The sequence below is a fragment of the Citrus clementina genome, unplaced genomic scaffold (assembly GCF_000493195.1).
Source record: "Citrus clementina cultivar Clemenules unplaced genomic scaffold, Citrus_clementina_v1.0 scaffold_1, whole genome shotgun sequence".
NCBI lineage: Eukaryota > Viridiplantae > Streptophyta > Magnoliopsida > Sapindales > Rutaceae > Citrus > Citrus x clementina.
Window position 1 is genome coordinate 8,038,806 of NW_006263303.1, and position 16,031 is coordinate 8,054,836.

General features: G+C 32.2%; 2 protein-coding genes across 2 annotated transcripts; one reads left to right on the top strand and one right to left on the bottom strand.

Moving 5' to 3' along the window:
• The first annotated feature begins 7,089 nt into the window (after positions 1–7,089).
• On the top strand, positions 7,090–10,077 carry LOC18056175 (acid phosphatase 1). Its single transcript, XM_024192395.1, has 3 exons — positions 7,090–7,664; positions 9,192–9,401; positions 9,558–10,077. The coding sequence occupies exons 1-3, from the start codon at positions 7,264–7,266 to the stop codon at positions 9,733–9,735; spliced, it is 789 nt and encodes a 262-aa protein (XP_024048163.1). The 5' UTR covers positions 7,090–7,263; the 3' UTR covers positions 9,736–10,077.
• A 2,470-nt stretch (positions 10,078–12,547) lies between these two features.
• On the bottom strand, positions 12,548–14,179 carry LOC18056176 (leucine-rich repeat extensin-like protein 4). Its single transcript, XM_006451281.2, has one exon. It carries the CDS (start codon positions 14,035–14,037, stop codon positions 12,793–12,795), a length of 1,245 nt encoding a protein of 414 aa, XP_006451344.1. The 5' UTR covers positions 14,038–14,179; the 3' UTR covers positions 12,548–12,792.
• Between the last annotated feature and the right edge of the window lie 1,852 nt (positions 14,180–16,031).

Below are 16,031 nucleotides of genomic sequence, written 5' to 3' on the forward strand. Positions count from 1 at the left end.
ACAATTCTGTCAAAATTGCATATGAAACTGTAAAAGTACCAGCAGGTGTTTGAATATATATTAAATTTAAAATATTAAATCTATCATAATGAAACTTTCCAGATTTTAAGTGGACATATAAGTCAATAACATATTAAAAATTTGAGGCTATTCCGATATCATTAGGCTAGTGTTTGATAGGATCGAACATTAATGAACAAATTCTGTCAAAATTGCATATGAAACTGTAAAATGTAGCAGTAGGTGTTTGAATATATATTAAATTTAAAATACTAAATACATCAAAAATGATACTTTTCCAAATTTTAAGTGAACATATAAGTCAACAACATATTAAAATTTGAGGCTATTCTGATATCATTAGGTTGGTGTTTGATAGGATCAAACATTAATGAACAGTTCTGTCAAAATTGCATATGAAACTATAAAAGTAGCACCAGGTGTTTGAATATATATTAAATTTAAAATAATAAATATATCAGAATGATACTTTCCAGATTTTAAGTGGACATATAAGTCAACAACATATTAAAATTTGAGGCTATTCCGATATAATTAGGCTGGTGTTTGATAGGATCAAAGATTAATGAACAGTTCTGTCAAAATTGCATATGAAACTGTAAAAGTAACAGCAGGTGTTTGAATATATATTAAATTTAAAATACTAAATATATCAAAATGATACTTTTCAGATTTTAAGTGGACATATAAGTCAACAACATATTAAAATTTGAGGCTATTCCGATATCATTAGGCTGGTGTTTGATAGAATCAAAGATTAATGATTGTGTATTTTTGAAAAATGTGTAAAAAATGGGTGGACGGTGGATATTTTCCCTATATTAAATTTAAAATACTAAATATATCATAATGATACTTTCCAGATTTTAAGTGGACATATAAGTCAACAACATATTAAAATTTGAGGCTATTCCAATATCATTAGGCTGGTGTTTGATAGGATCAAAGATTAATGAACAATTCTGTCAAAAGAAGTTATTGCAGAGACAGCAGAGTTTGAAAAATCATTAAAAATAAATTACAAGTTCAATCAAAATAAAACTTTCCAAATTCGAAGTATGCAAATAGAAGTGTAGTTTATCCGAATTTCAGTTTATTCTAACTCTGTTAGACTATACGTTTGCAATATCAAACATGGTACATATGTAATTTCTAATAAAATTGGACAACAACCAACCATATTGAGAAATCCATTCAAAATCAAATATAAACCCAATTCATTCCAAAATTTCCAGAATTAAAATGTTCTCATTTAAACTTAGTTTAATCAAACTTTCAAATCAATTGAAAGTCATTTAGCAAGTTCGGAAACAACCAAGTTCACAACAACAGTCTATCAATCCTCAAATTTTCAGCATAATTTCGTAAACTATTAATTAATCTTTCACCTCAAAATCAAGTGTCCAGCAACTCGAATATCAACAATCCCAATGTTTAAAGTAAAATTAGACATAAAAGCAAACAAAAGCTTACTTTTCACAATAACCTGCTAACTAATGAGCTTTGAAAGATTGATATGGCGGTTTCACAATAAGTTTTGGGTTGTTAGCTAGAAAGAGGGGAGAGAGAGAGAGAGAGAGTGAGTGATGGGCTTATAGGTCGTGAGGGAGAATGGAGATTTTTACTTAAGAAAATTTTAGGTTTGGGTTTTCATACACACCATTAAATGAAATATATACTACATACTAAACCCATGATTGTTGATTGCCATTATTCTTTTAATTAACAAATTGCATTCAACCTAAATCCATAATCACCGATTGTAATCATTCTTTCACTTAATAAACTGAATTCCACCTATAATAAAGCTGCGTTTTATTTATTTTATTAAACAATAAATTAGATTATAAGCAACAAAAACCCTAGATGGCTAGATTTCCAAACAAGTGCAAGCTCTCATTTGCACTCAATAAACATCAATCAATTAACAGATAAATACTTAAACAATGAGAATAGAGAATGAGACAAAGAATTATCACAACACTGATTCGGACTTTCAAACCTTAGCTTTGCCCAAATTCTTCACAGCACTTTCTGGGTTCTTTTCAGGGATATTTTAGCTTAAGGATGACGGGTTTCAAGGTGTTGACAGAGGCGGCATTCAAGGTAGATCATTGTTAGAGAGAGAAAGAGAGCGAGAGAGAGGGAAGGAGAGAGAGGGAAGGAGAGAGAAGGAAGAAAGCTTCGGCGGCCGTGAGATAGATTTTTGACTTAACAAAATTTTTTAGGTTTTAGGTTTCACACAGACCATACATGAAAGATTTCTAGGTTTTAGGTTTTAAGTTTTAATATTTATGTATTTATTAATTTATAAGTTCAAAAATGCAATTTGTGGCCGAGTGGTATAGCGGTTAAAATAAAAAGCTTATGGCTTAGGGGTCTTCGGTTTGATTATTACTAGATACAAAATTAAAATTTTATTTTTTTAACTACTAATACTTTAGTGTCACGAATCTGTGATATTTAATATACTAATACCGTAGTATTAGCAATTTGTGATACTTATCTGTTAAACACGGAAAATGCCCCAAATACATGTAATTACTGATACTTTATAATAAAGTGTCAGAAGACAAGTGTCACAAAAAACCATTTTTCTAGTAGTGATGGTAATTCTTTTATGTGGGCTTAAATGTTCCACTGGCATATCTGCAAATCTTTTCTTAATTTGTTTTTAGAATTACACTTCAGTGATTATCTCAAGCATTAATTTCAAGAATAAAATTATCATTAGTGGTAAAAAATCCTAACCTTGGTAGACTTTCACATTTTTCTTTCAATTTTTTTACTACTTTGGTATGGAGATCTTCCCATGATTTTGCATTATTCTTCTTTAATAATCCTTGTAAGGGTTGGCTTTTTTTAGTTAAGCTTACTATGAAACCTTCAGCATAATTAAGATATCCTAAAAATCTTTGAATTTGTTCTTTAGATTCTAATTTATCAGGGAATAAATATATCTTTTCAAGAATATGAGGTTGCATCTCAATTCGTATTTCATCTATTATTAACCCTAGAAACTCTATTATTCTAGGTTGTATTATCTCAGTTTTTCTTTTATAAAGTAGTATTCCACGTTTCTTGCATTTTCTGCAAAAGAAATGAGATGATTACTATGATCTACCTCATTATTTGAAAATATTAGAATATCATCCACATAAACAATGCAAAATTCATGAAATTGTTTAAAAATTTTATCCATCCTTCTTTGAAATATTTGTGATGTATTTTTTAATCCAAAATGCATTACAGTCCATTTATATTGTCCTTGAGGTATACTAAAGGCAGTAAGTTGTATACTCTCTTTTTCAAGTTTAATTTGGAAAATCTAAATTTGCAATCAAACTTGTTAAATATCTTTTTATTAATTACAAAGGTAATTAATGTATCTTTATTAGGTAAAAAGTATCCATCGAATTTGGTATATTTATTTAATTCTTTATAGTTAATAACCATATGAGCTTTTCCTTGTTTAATCTCTGCATGATTCCTACCCATAAAGGCTCGAGTACTATATGGACCTTTAGATTCTTGAATAATCTTGAGTTCTAGTAACTCTTTAATTAATTTATTAAATTCTTGTCTATCTTCTTGTCCATTTCTCATAGGCTTAACTCTTATAACAACATTTGGATCTTTTAATTCGATCTTAACATATGTTTTATCAATTTCCCATTATTGAATTGGGTCTTCACGAAAAGTTTTATCAAGTTTTTCCAAAATTTTTTCATAATCTAATATGATTTGATTGATTTTTATAGTGAAATCATCACGCTAGCTGTGTCTAAAATATAATTTTCCAGTTGTTCGCCAAACAGGGCTATAAATCCTTGTTGTAGTAATGAAATGATTACATGGTGTTTTAAGAGTAATTGTTTTGTTAGTCATTATATAAATGAGCTTATGAAGAAAATTAATTCCAAAAAATATATCTGATGCCATATGATCATAAGACTATAATATAGGGATACTTAAGGATATAATCTTCTATTTGGATTAAAGTTTTAATCCTACATATCTCTAAGGTGATTTGTTTACCATTTATTCCTTGTCATGTTAAAGGCTTATAATATTTCCAGTATGATTTTGAATAAATCCTGAAATTAGCTAAACTAACTCCTAAACCGGTATCAATTAAAGTATGAAATCATTTTGGCTTATGCTTATAATATGGTATAATCACTTTTATATAAACTATAAAAGGATTAGACATATCTTGATATAGTTTTCTTAATCCCTTTAATTGTTATGCTTATTTCTTTATCTCCTATGCAATAAGGAGAGAAAATTTCAAGAAAATTTATCCCTGATAATAAAAAACTTATTTCTATTTTATAATATAGTTCTATGAAAAAAAAGAGAGAGATAAATTCTATTCATTTTATTTTTAATAGTATTTCACAATACTGACTTAATATCTTTCTTTCTCCATTAAATCCTACATATGTACGAGGTTCAATTAGAATCTTTCTTTCTAAATATTTAATCATTTGGGCATCTACATAAGATTTTGCAGCTCTTGTACCAAGGATAGCAAAAGTCTCATGCCATGATTTTTCATTATTATATTTAATCTTAATTTTTAGATTTTGATTATTTTTCCTAACTGTGGCCAATATTTTATGTGATGGCGGTATCACAAGGTGGCTACATCTTGTAAAACTTTGGGTTCTATTGGTTCTCTTTGGGTATAGAGAATGATCTTCTATTTCCTATGATGATTCTTCCTTCTGGAGTATATTCTATGGGCTTAGTAGTATTTTCCCTAATCAGAGTAGGTTGACTACTTAGATCTATTTCACATTCATCTGGTAAATCGATTTCTCTCAAAATTTTAAGAGATTGTATCTTTCCAACTTTATTAAATAATTTATCAATTTCAATAAAATCTTTATCAACAAACATTTCACTATTTGTTGAATTTGTTAATGTATATTCTATGGCATATGTTATGCTATATGGATAAGATTCATCATGCATTATATCAAATCATGGTATAAGGTTAATGTCTTATTTATATTTCTATCTCTAAGACTCAGAATATTTGGGATATATCTTAAATATCAACTTTTTATAACTCAAGTTTCCTTGTATTATTCTAATGAGTGCATGTTTTCGATCTTTTATTCTATTATCCAGTACTACTAAATTTTCCAGACTATTTATTCCTTCTAAAAAATGAGCTTTTATCATGACTTGGATTCCTCCAATATGAACATATCCAATTTTTAGGTCTATCGCTGGATTTTATCTTACTGATTTTATCTTCGATGTCATATTTAAATAATAATTGTATATTTGTATTTCCCCTAGTATAGGAAGCTCTATTACCAAATTCTCCTTGTTTAAAGACCCTTGGTTTTGATTCCTTCATTTTTAGATATTTTACTCTATTTTCAATGTCTTGTAAATTAATAAATACATCTTCTTCCTCTTCGCATTCAGATTCTTCATTGAATATTTCTAGATTAGATAATTCTTTTAATCTGTTGTCTATATTTTCACTTAGCATCCTTAAACTTATTAATTTTTTATCTTCATTTATTTTGTTAAATATTGGTCTTGATATTGCTAGCATTTCTTTATTTTTTCTTTTCATTGTAGTAAACTATGGTATCTTGTAAAATTTTATTTTTTTCTTTAATTACCATGAGTAATTCTTCCATATTGTTACTAATCTTTTGTACTTCAATCCTTTTGCAAACTTATTACCAATTTGTTCAACGATTTTTTTTAATTTTATGTAATTGAATTTCTATCTTATTTAATTTATCTTCAATTGATTTTTTGTTTATGACATTAATGATTGCTTATTTCAATCTATCTTGATCTTCAATGAAGTCTTTTATTAATTGTTTGATTGAATCAAATTCTTTACTCATTTGATCTCCTAACATTTTAACTTGTCTTATATCTTCAGCATTAAATATTTTAATTTCAAGTATTTCATTTGCACTTTCTATATCATTTATGGTTAAATTAGGATTTCTTAATTTATTTTATAAATATAGAGAAATCCAATTTAACTTATTATTTCCCTACATATCATAATCATTTACCAAATTAAATGGTTGAAATCTTCCATAAGTAAATCCTCTATGCCTATAATTAGAAGATAGAAATTTATTGGTTTCTATATTTTGTGCAATTATCAATGGATCTGGTAATTTATTCATAGTATTATCTGGATAATATTTCATTATATTCTAACAAGTATTTGTGACATATAATATTTCTTATATCCTTAGGAATATTGTTTTCTTCTAATCCTTTATGTATATAACAAAGTTTATACATGATTAAATCTTTGCGTCCTATCAACATGTTGCCAGAAGGATAGTATTTACTTCTAATCCTTTTATCATTCCAAATGTATTCATCTCTTTGCTTAATAGTTAAAACCCTATTATAATCAATCACAAGTTCGTCTGTATATTCCTCAATAGAATTAATATTCTATTGTTTCCATGAAAAATTATTTCTATAAACCTCTCTCCTAATTTTGAATAGAAGAATATGATTTATATTTAAATTTCTATGTTTTATTATTATGAGTTCTCCAACTCTAAATTCATGAGCCCATGATATAATACAATTGTTCTAATTGTTTATCATCTAATCTACTTTGTTCTAAATAATAATATTGCCTATGTTTAGTTATATTATCCTTAATTGTAGTACTATCTATCATTAGATTATATCCTCCATAATTTATAAAATAAACAATTGTTTCTTCCATTTTTATATTTTGAACCTAAAACTTGGCCCTGATACTATTTTTGCGGATATTTTTCAACCCACGATTCAAATAAGAATGTAAATGATTAATTTTTAAAATTTTATGAATATTTTGTAATTTTATTTATTAAAACACACAATTTTTTACAAAGTGTTGTGCAATCTTTCGTAACAATGTCTTTTTTACTTTTTTTAACTTTCAACTCAAAAGCACATTTACTACGTTTACTGTATACAAAACTACAAATGTTCCCTCTATGTTTATTGCGTCTACCGTCTGTAGATTAATGATTATATCGTTGAAACATAAATTTATTAGATTAGATTCCTGTAACAAGTGGTCAAAAGGGAAAATGCCAAAAAACGGAGAGTCGTTTTAGCTGATAACAATCCGCGTCAATGTCGTTTTATTCTAGTTTTAAGCTGAAAAAATGAGATGCCATTTGTTGTTATTTAGGACAATCAGGAGGGGCCAGCCAATAATAGCAGAGCCAGAGGGAGGAAATGGATTGCTGCAAATTCCTCCTCGTCATCTCACTCCACTCGTTCTTAATCTCTCACGCTTTTTCACAATCCGTCATCCAAATCTTCCCCGGCAGGATCGAATTCGCCGGCGACAGAAAAATCCGCGCGGGCGATGAGTTGTACTGCGACAGCTGGCGTTTCTCCGTGGAGACCAACGACGCCGGAGAATGGGATTCTGTTCCGTCAAGGTGCGTCGAGTTCGTTCAGAAGTACATGACCGGTGAACATTACCTGTCCGACTCTGAAATCGTCTCCGGCTACTCGCTGAAGCACGCAAAGAGCGCCAACGTTTCGGCTGGTGACGGAAAGGACGCTTGGGTTTTTGATATCGATGAGACCCTTCTTTCCAACTTGCCCTACTATGCAGCTCATGGTTTCGGGTATTTCGTTTTCTTTTCTGAGCCTTTGGATTGGATTTCACTGTTTGTTGGTTCCTATGGTGTTGTAATATTACCACGTGTCATGATCTGGTAGGTGTGCATGTTGTTAGGCAATAGACTATGCTAACGCCACAGAATAGGAATAAGGAGACAATTCCTATAGTTTCATTTCATCTCGTCGATTTGATTCAATTAGTTTGCATAAGTAGCTTGAGCGGGCACCTAGTATTACTCAACCTTCTTTGTTTGCTAATGTGGTGCCGTGGCCCTGTGTGAAATAGAAGCTCTAGGGTCAGGGCCAGGCTTCGGTGCTCAGCAGACTTTGTGCGGAGCTCCAAATCAGCAGTCAGGAGCTGTCCGACATAGGTGTTGGAGCACGAATCCTCATCCCACGTGTCAATAAAACTTGACATGCATGTGCTAAATTTTAATTTCATAAGTTATGTTAAATGAAAAATCATGACATAACTCATGATCTTAACTTGCAAACATGTTTGTCAAACGCATTGTCAACATTGCTTTCGACAGTACAACTGCTAAACAGCAGTAACAACAAACAGAGCCTCGATTTTGCTTTTCGTTTGCCCCAACATGTTAGTGTTTGATACTTGTTTATCATTGACAATCATTCTGGATTATGTTGAATGGATGCATGAGTGTATTCTAAGGACCTGGATGTCTGAGCATGTATGTAACTATATGAGTAGCGAAGTTGAAACCTAGACATGTTTGCTTTAATATGCATCATGATAGATGAGTCCATTGGACTTGTTAACTGATGCATCCACGAAGGGGCAGGGTTATGCTAATGTTTTATTGAATTTAATATTATACAATCAAAATTACAAGTTAGTCTACCATATAGATTGAGATAATGGCCTATGATGTACCATTGAATTAGGGTGATTACTCTTCATCCTTGTCCTAGGATCTACAGCCATGGTAAAATCCCCCCGCCCCCCCCCCCCCCACCCCCAAAAAAAAAGGATGAAATTTCATATAGAGAATGAAGATTACTTGTTTAGATGGCCGTTAAGGACACAGTTAAAACATATGCAGCTAAAATGGCCTAAGCATGATAAGTTAGAAAGTGATTTTAGGTCACATGTTTAAGAATTTTGAGTGCATTTACAAACAAAACAGTGACTAAACTGTTGCATCTAGGAAAAGATTGACATTAATCACTTATGAGTTTGATTGCTTGAGGTTTTCATGGCACCCCATTAACACGAAAACCAATCTTGTATTAGCATATCTCGCCTTATTTATAACTATGACATGACCCATATTCCTGCCAACAGTCTGTATCATGTGAGAATTTTCACTGGTGCATATCGTGATTAGACCTACAAATGTTTACTCCTTTAAAGTTCATAAGTTATACTCATGTTTAGTCATTTTCACTTCTGGGCAGCTGTCTTGTTTGCATCCTGTGTGCGACTCATCCGCAACCTTTTTGTTGATGATTTTTCATAACTTTTTTTTTTTCAAACCATAGTTACTGGGCCTATCTTGCTTTGAATTTAGATCAGAAATCTTCAATGAAGATGCTTTTGACGAGTGGGTGGATTTAGCTAAGGCACCTGCTTTACCAGCAAGCTTGAATTTTTACAAGGAGCTCAAGCAGCTGGGATTCAAGATATTTCTGCTAACTGGGAGGAACGAATTTCAGAGAAATACCACAGAGAAAAATCTTCTGTTTGCTGGATACAGTGATTGGAAAAAGCTTTTCTTGAGGTACTGGAACCGATATGAAATTATGTGATTGATCTCTTTGCTATCGATATTCATGATGAGATATTCAAAACTGACATTTATTATATGCTTTTATTTGGTGAATAATAATTAATTTATTAGATAACTGGCCTTTGAGTGAACATTTTAATGAAACAGGGGTCCTTCAGATCAAGGAAAACCAGCCACAGTATACAAATCGGAGAAGAGATTAGAGTTGGTGAATGAAGGTTACAGGATTCATGGGAGCTCTGGAGATCAGTGGAGTGACTTATTGGGATTTGCAAAAGCTGAGAGGTCCTTCAAACTCCCCAATCCAATGTACTACATTGCCTAACCCGAAATCTGATCTTCGGGAAATTGTTGATCCGTTCACATTGTTGAATTCCTCTGCTTCATGCTGGTCGAAGATGATCTTTTGCTTAATATTTTAACATTTTTATCATGGCTAAGCATTATTTATCGCCATGAGAGACTATTTTATGTAAAACTGTATTTGGGGCCTGCAGGCATTCCTGTCTTAATACAGCGTTGCATAGATTTTGACTTCTTGATTTGAAGATATAAACTCACCACATTAGGAGAGAGCATGTTAAAAAAAGGCAACTTCAGGTACATGTTATATGTGTGTACTCACTGATTTAGAAGAAAATGCTATGCGTGGATAGGTTTTCTGGTCTGCTTAATTGTCATGCACATTGCATCTGTTCAATATTGGAATTAAACAGGCATTTTTTACCCAATCCCAAGTAGCAGGTACAAAACCAAGTGCATGTATCAGTAGTGGGAAAAGCCAACGCAGCGAAGCTCGAAAGAAAGCAGAGGCGAGACAGCTGTTTCCTGTTTGTTTACAACCAGTCGCGATCAAAGCTTTTTCGAGCCAATAAATTGGCTTTCCTGGCGATACGTAATGTTCCTGCCCCGCTCACTACGTGTAGGAGGATGGAGTGACGCGTCCAGCCATTCTATATGAATGCAACTTATAATCTAAATGGTTGGTGCGCTTGTCAGTTCGAGTCCACATAAGACTCAAAATGGTGCGTTTTAACACGCTGTATTGTATTATATTATATTATATTATTTTAATATTAATATATTATATTATATTGTATTGTATTAGTATTATATTATAATAATGTTGTATAATATTTGGTGCTATACTGTACTGTATTATTTTTTTAATTAATTTAAATTAAATATTATATTATATTAATGTTTTATATTATATTAATACATTTAAATTGCATTAATATTTTATATTATTATTTATATTATTATTAATTTTAAATTAATATTATTTAAATTTATTCATATTTAAATATTTTTATTAGTTATAATAAGTTATAAATTTATTAATAAATTATAATGTAAAAATAAAAAAATATTATTATTGAATGATAAATTATTTATTTATTAATCTATATTAATAATTATAATGTAAAAACAAATAAAATAAAAATATTATATTAAATTAAAAATTATATTTATTTATTATTTTAGTATTATAATAATAATAAAACAAAAAATAAAAGTTAAAAGCAAAAGAAAAAAAAAAACAAAGCTAATGCGTCAGTTGACGCATTAGCCTCCCACCCCAATCCCTTGTGTTATTTTCCAAACATGGGTTTGGTATTAAATTAATGTAAATAGTAATTTAATACCTTTTTAATACTACAACCAAACACACCCAAAAATTTTTTCCTCCTACAAATATGAGTTGTGATAAATATTTTTTTTTAAATATTTGTTCTCGGAAATTTTTGAAATTAGTCTTGCCAAATCTCTTACCGTAATATTAATTCTATTTATTTAGATTTCAGTAAATTTCAGATGGTAAAATCTGTAGATTTAGGAGGTATGAGTTAATGGAAAAATAATTAAATTAAATTAAATTTTATTCTAATAATATGAGTTGCGGCCACAATAATAATAATCATGGCAAACTTGAAAGTTTTCATATACATTATGGGGGTTGCCGGGCTATTCTAATTGTTCTATTGTTTATATTATAGGATCCAAGGATTTGAGAAAAGTTTGAATCGGCGTGTCTTATCATCTCAGCATATTAAAGTGATGATAATTCACTAATATTTTGTTATATAATAGAGCTGTATGTCTTATTGTGAGATTCATTGACTTTTTAATATTAAATTTATTTTGAGGCGTGAGCTGTCTCATTATTAGGTAAAAAAAAAATTTACTTTGGTAATTTTGATGACAAAGCCTAAATGATTACAAATGATCGACGATCGATTAAATCCAAGAAAAACTTTTTTTTCTTTTACAATAACTCAAGTGATTGAGAAAAAAAAAACAATAAAAAGAACATAGAATTAATAAGAAGGAATAATGAATTAAACGTAAAGTAAGTAATGGGGAAATGAGATCTTTGATTTCAGCGTTATATAATCATGTCTAAACAAGACAAATGAGCTGCGGGGTTGCGCTGCTTGCGCAGAAGTCATGTGACACAAACAGCAAATCCTTTTCTTTTTTTTTTTTTTTATTACATGAGACTATTATTCATATTACAACTCATATTATATGAGATTATAACTGATATTTATAAATCAGACTATTACTGAGACCAACTTACATCATTGCTAATGGAGCTCTGCCCAAATTTTAACCCTCACAAATATTCGAGAGATGTCTACTCCTCACTCATGGGTAAGAAAAAATTCTTTCTTTTTTTTTATTACATGAGATTATTGTTCATATTACAACTCATATTATATGAGACTATAACTGATATTTACAAATCAGACTATTACTGAGACCAACTTACATCAATACTAATGGAGCTCTGCCCAGATTTTAACCCTCACAAATATTCAAAGAATATCTATTCCTTACTCATGAATAAGAAAAAAAACTACCTTTACTCAATTAATTAAGAAAAAAAATACCCCCATAATACGTTGAAGGGCAGCTGCCCTGGGCACTCGGGCTGAGCCGAGTGGTTCAGCAAATCCTTTTCTAGATTATCCAAGTTTTTATTTTTGTGGTTGCTTGTCAACCTACTGTTTAAGATAACACTTCATTGCTTAACAGGTATCACATGAAGGAAAATGATCCATAACATATTGATTAAGATATATACTTGACTGTAACAATCTCACTCACAATAACATAAAAATCGACGCCTGCTAACATCATCAGTCTCATAAATATCTCTCAAGTTGATAGGCTTGTCTCGTCTATTCAAGACAGATAATGAAAATTGATATAACCCACAAATATTGCACTGAAGCCATGAAGAAATAAATTTGGAAGCTGTGAATCATAATTGCTAATTTGCTATATTAATTGAAAGGCAGCCACCACCACCTTCCTGTTTTACAATACTGGTTAAAAAAAAATAAAAAGAGTAATTTCCCTCTTTCATGGACTTTCATGGAGATGATTTAGCTTCTAAACTCGCTACTAACGACCCACATACAAGAGGCTGTAAGGCAGGAATTCTGAGACAACTCAATCCTCCTCCGGGGATCTGAGAGCAGTCTGGTTGAGGCCTCTGCATATCTCTTCCAGGAATGCAGTTTGCTGAGAAATCAAATCCCACATTCCTGATCAACAACCTCGCACATTCCTGGCTAAACCCTGAGAAGAAATTGAAAGCCACAGTTAGATTCATTAGCGTCCTCAGCGAACACACCAGGTCCGGCAGTTCCCCAGATAGCTGGTTGTGAGCCAAATTCAGAATCTCTATGTCACTCATACACGATATTGTATCCGGCAAATGACCCATCAGTGAGTTGAAACTCACATCAAACACTTGCATCTCAGAAAACAGCCCAACTCCCTCGGGAATGCAACCTGTTAACTGGTTATTCAGGAACAAAATCTCCTTTAACTTAGAATTTGTGATCCCAAAACTAGCTGGGATACTTCCACTCAACCTGTTATTAGCCAAATTGATGACGGAAGCTGGGGAGTTGCCCAAATTTTGTGGGAGTTCCCCACTGAATTGGTTGTTGTTGACAAAGATTGCATCAAGTTTCTTGTTGAAGAGATCCTGAGGGAGGGGTCCTGAGAAGCTGTTGAATCGGAGGTCTAAGTAAACAAGATTTGGAATGTAGAGAGTGACAAGAGGAAAAGGGCCTGAAAATTGGTTGTTACTGAGGTCTAATTCTTGGAGGCTGGTTAGGTCTTTGAAAGTTTCTGGAACTGTGCCTGAAAATCTGTTGGTGTTGAGATGAAGTAGATTGACATCAGTGAGCAAAGACAGTTCTTTGACAAGATTGCCCTGAAGATTTGCGTGGTTGAGATCTATGCCTGCAACAACAGGGCCTTGAGCTCCAAGATCTGAACAAAAGATTCCTTTGTACGAACACACATTGTCTCCAACCCAAGTGTCCAAAATTCTCAAAGGATCATCAGTTATTGCTGATTTCCAAGCCTGGAGAGCAGTGTAAGCTGTTTTGAGACTTGAACCTGAACCCGGAGATGACCCACTTGGGGTTTGAGCAGGGCCACCGTTGATACCTCCACCAATCCAAACACCTCCTCCTCCTCCACCACCGCCGCCAATGCCAATAGCAACACCACCACCGACACCAAATGAAGCAGCTTCTGTTGGAATAATTAACTGAAAGATGACAAAAGCGGCGAGAGCTAGAAGCCAGCTCTTCCCCATTTCTTTGATGAAGTTAAAGAGATGATTATTTGATGGGATTTCTTTTAATGTTGCCAAATGAGGCTCCAGGCATTCAATGGTGGGGTTTATGTGGTCTCTCAGTGATGAAAAGTCTGTAATAGAGTGTGTTCTGGTTCTTCTATTTTCATTTTCTATTTATGTTTTATATTATTTCACTATGCTTTTACTGTACAAAATTTTGACTTGTACATGGTAATGCTGTTATCAATTGTTCACGCTGCACTCCAACAGGTTGGTGAGTTGATAATTAATTTACTGACCAGGACAAAGAAATGCCCCAGAGATGACACCCAAAAACCCGATGCATATTTAAACTTTTATCTTGTCAGGACTTCTAATTACAGTATGGGGTATAAAACTAAATGTACCGTGATCCAAAGCTCATGAGGAGTGCTACGATTAAAAAAGAAAGTTGATATGATTAAATTCATCTGGAAGAGAAAAGATTCACGGCTAGAGTAAAACATGCAGTGAAAGCGGAAGCTTACAAACAATTTGTTGCTGTGTAATTGCAGACAAACAAAATACACTCGAAGGCTCAAAGCTATGGTATGGATTTTGCGTTCATTTAAAGCAACCGGGGAGTGAAACTTTTCTAATAGTAGATAGTTTAGTAGACCGGCAATTGGGGTTCGATTGTGACATGATTTTAGTGAAATCAAAGCCCATAATTTGCACATATTTTAAAAATTACGTCCAAAAAATAGGATACCTGAACCTATATTACATCACATGTTGTAAACATAGATTTTCATATCAATTTTTATCACTTGATCATATTATAAGACTCTGATCTAAAAGGGATTACAATGGCCCATTACTAGTAGTTAGAGTCGGTTGAGGATATGCATTTGCTTTTAAGCAAAAATCTTGCAATTTAAGTATTAGAGGAAAGGATCATGATTTTTTCTTTTTATCTGTGCTTTTCTTTTGAGCAAATTTTATTTGGGTAATTAGTGATCAGTTATTAATTATTTTAATCATAATAATTAAATCTCAATTATACAGATCACGTGTATAAAATCTTTGAAAGCTTATTGCTGCCAAATGATATGAGCTGTTCGTCGTACGCGACTTTTTATCGACACACTGTTTGTGAACAGATAGCAACATAATGCATTTTGTTTCGTGTAACCGACTATGTCGTTTCTTTTGGAAAGTTGATTCTTATTCAATCTTCAACACAAAACTCATCATCAATTAGACTCTGCCACTACTTGAGCGGGGTTCAATTTAATCACCTATGAGTGAAAATATGGGCAGTGTGCAAATACATTTTGACTTTGTTGTCTTTATCGACAAAAATTTTCCAACCATGCGTTAGATGCATATAATAAACATATGAATTTAAACTATGAGTTTTATTTTGTGGCACGTTTGGAAGGCTTGTAATGCTTTGAGTTTTGATTCGGTGTTGTTTTTTGTAGTTTGTTGTTATTCATAAGATGGTTTTAGATCTTAGGCTTGCTAGTTCTGTCTTCAGTTTTGAACCATCCCAATTGCAGGGGGTCTTAGGCTTTCAGTTTGCAGAGGGGTTGAGAGTTATTGAGCTGCTCGAAGGCCGATGAGGTCTGTCTCCTAGTTGCGGCCACTGTCTAAGGTGGTGAATCATTCAGTGAATCAATGCTCTTGGAGTAATCCTAAGCTGTCAGCTGCTGGTGGTATTCTATGTTATCATCGGAGTGTGGTTCTAACAGCTTTTAGCTTTTTTTTTTTCTTAGGTACCAACCGATTCTTTATGCTGAGCAAATGGCTATTTGTGAGCATTTGGAGCTTGCTACTCAGCTTGATTACCTTGTACCTGAGGTGGAGTTTAACTCGGCTACAATGGTTTCTTGGATTACTTCTCGTGGTTCTGTGCAATAGGTTTGTGTCTATTTTCTTGGTTGAGTCCAAGCCATGTCTTATTCTCTCTCTTTCATGGTCAGTCATGTTTTTCGTGAGCCTACTCGTGCAGTTGATTTTTTATGACT

Bases quoted from the DNA above. Each gene is read 5' to 3' on its own strand.
- LOC18056175 (XM_024192395.1), top strand. From the start codon at position 7,264: ATGGATTGCTGCAAATTCCTCCTCGTCATCTCACTCCACTCGTTCTTA. The intron at 7,665-9,191 runs GTATTTCGTTTT...CTTTGAATTTAG, and splicing joins TATGCAGCTCATGGTTTCGG to ATCAGAAATCTTCAATGAAG. The intron at 9,402-9,557 runs GTACTGGAACCG...TTAATGAAACAG, and splicing joins TGGAAAAAGCTTTTCTTGAG to GGGTCCTTCAGATCAAGGAA.
- LOC18056176 (XM_006451281.2), bottom strand. From the start codon at position 14,037: ATGGGGAAGAGCTGGCTTCTAGCTCTCGCCGCTTTTGTCATCTTTCAG.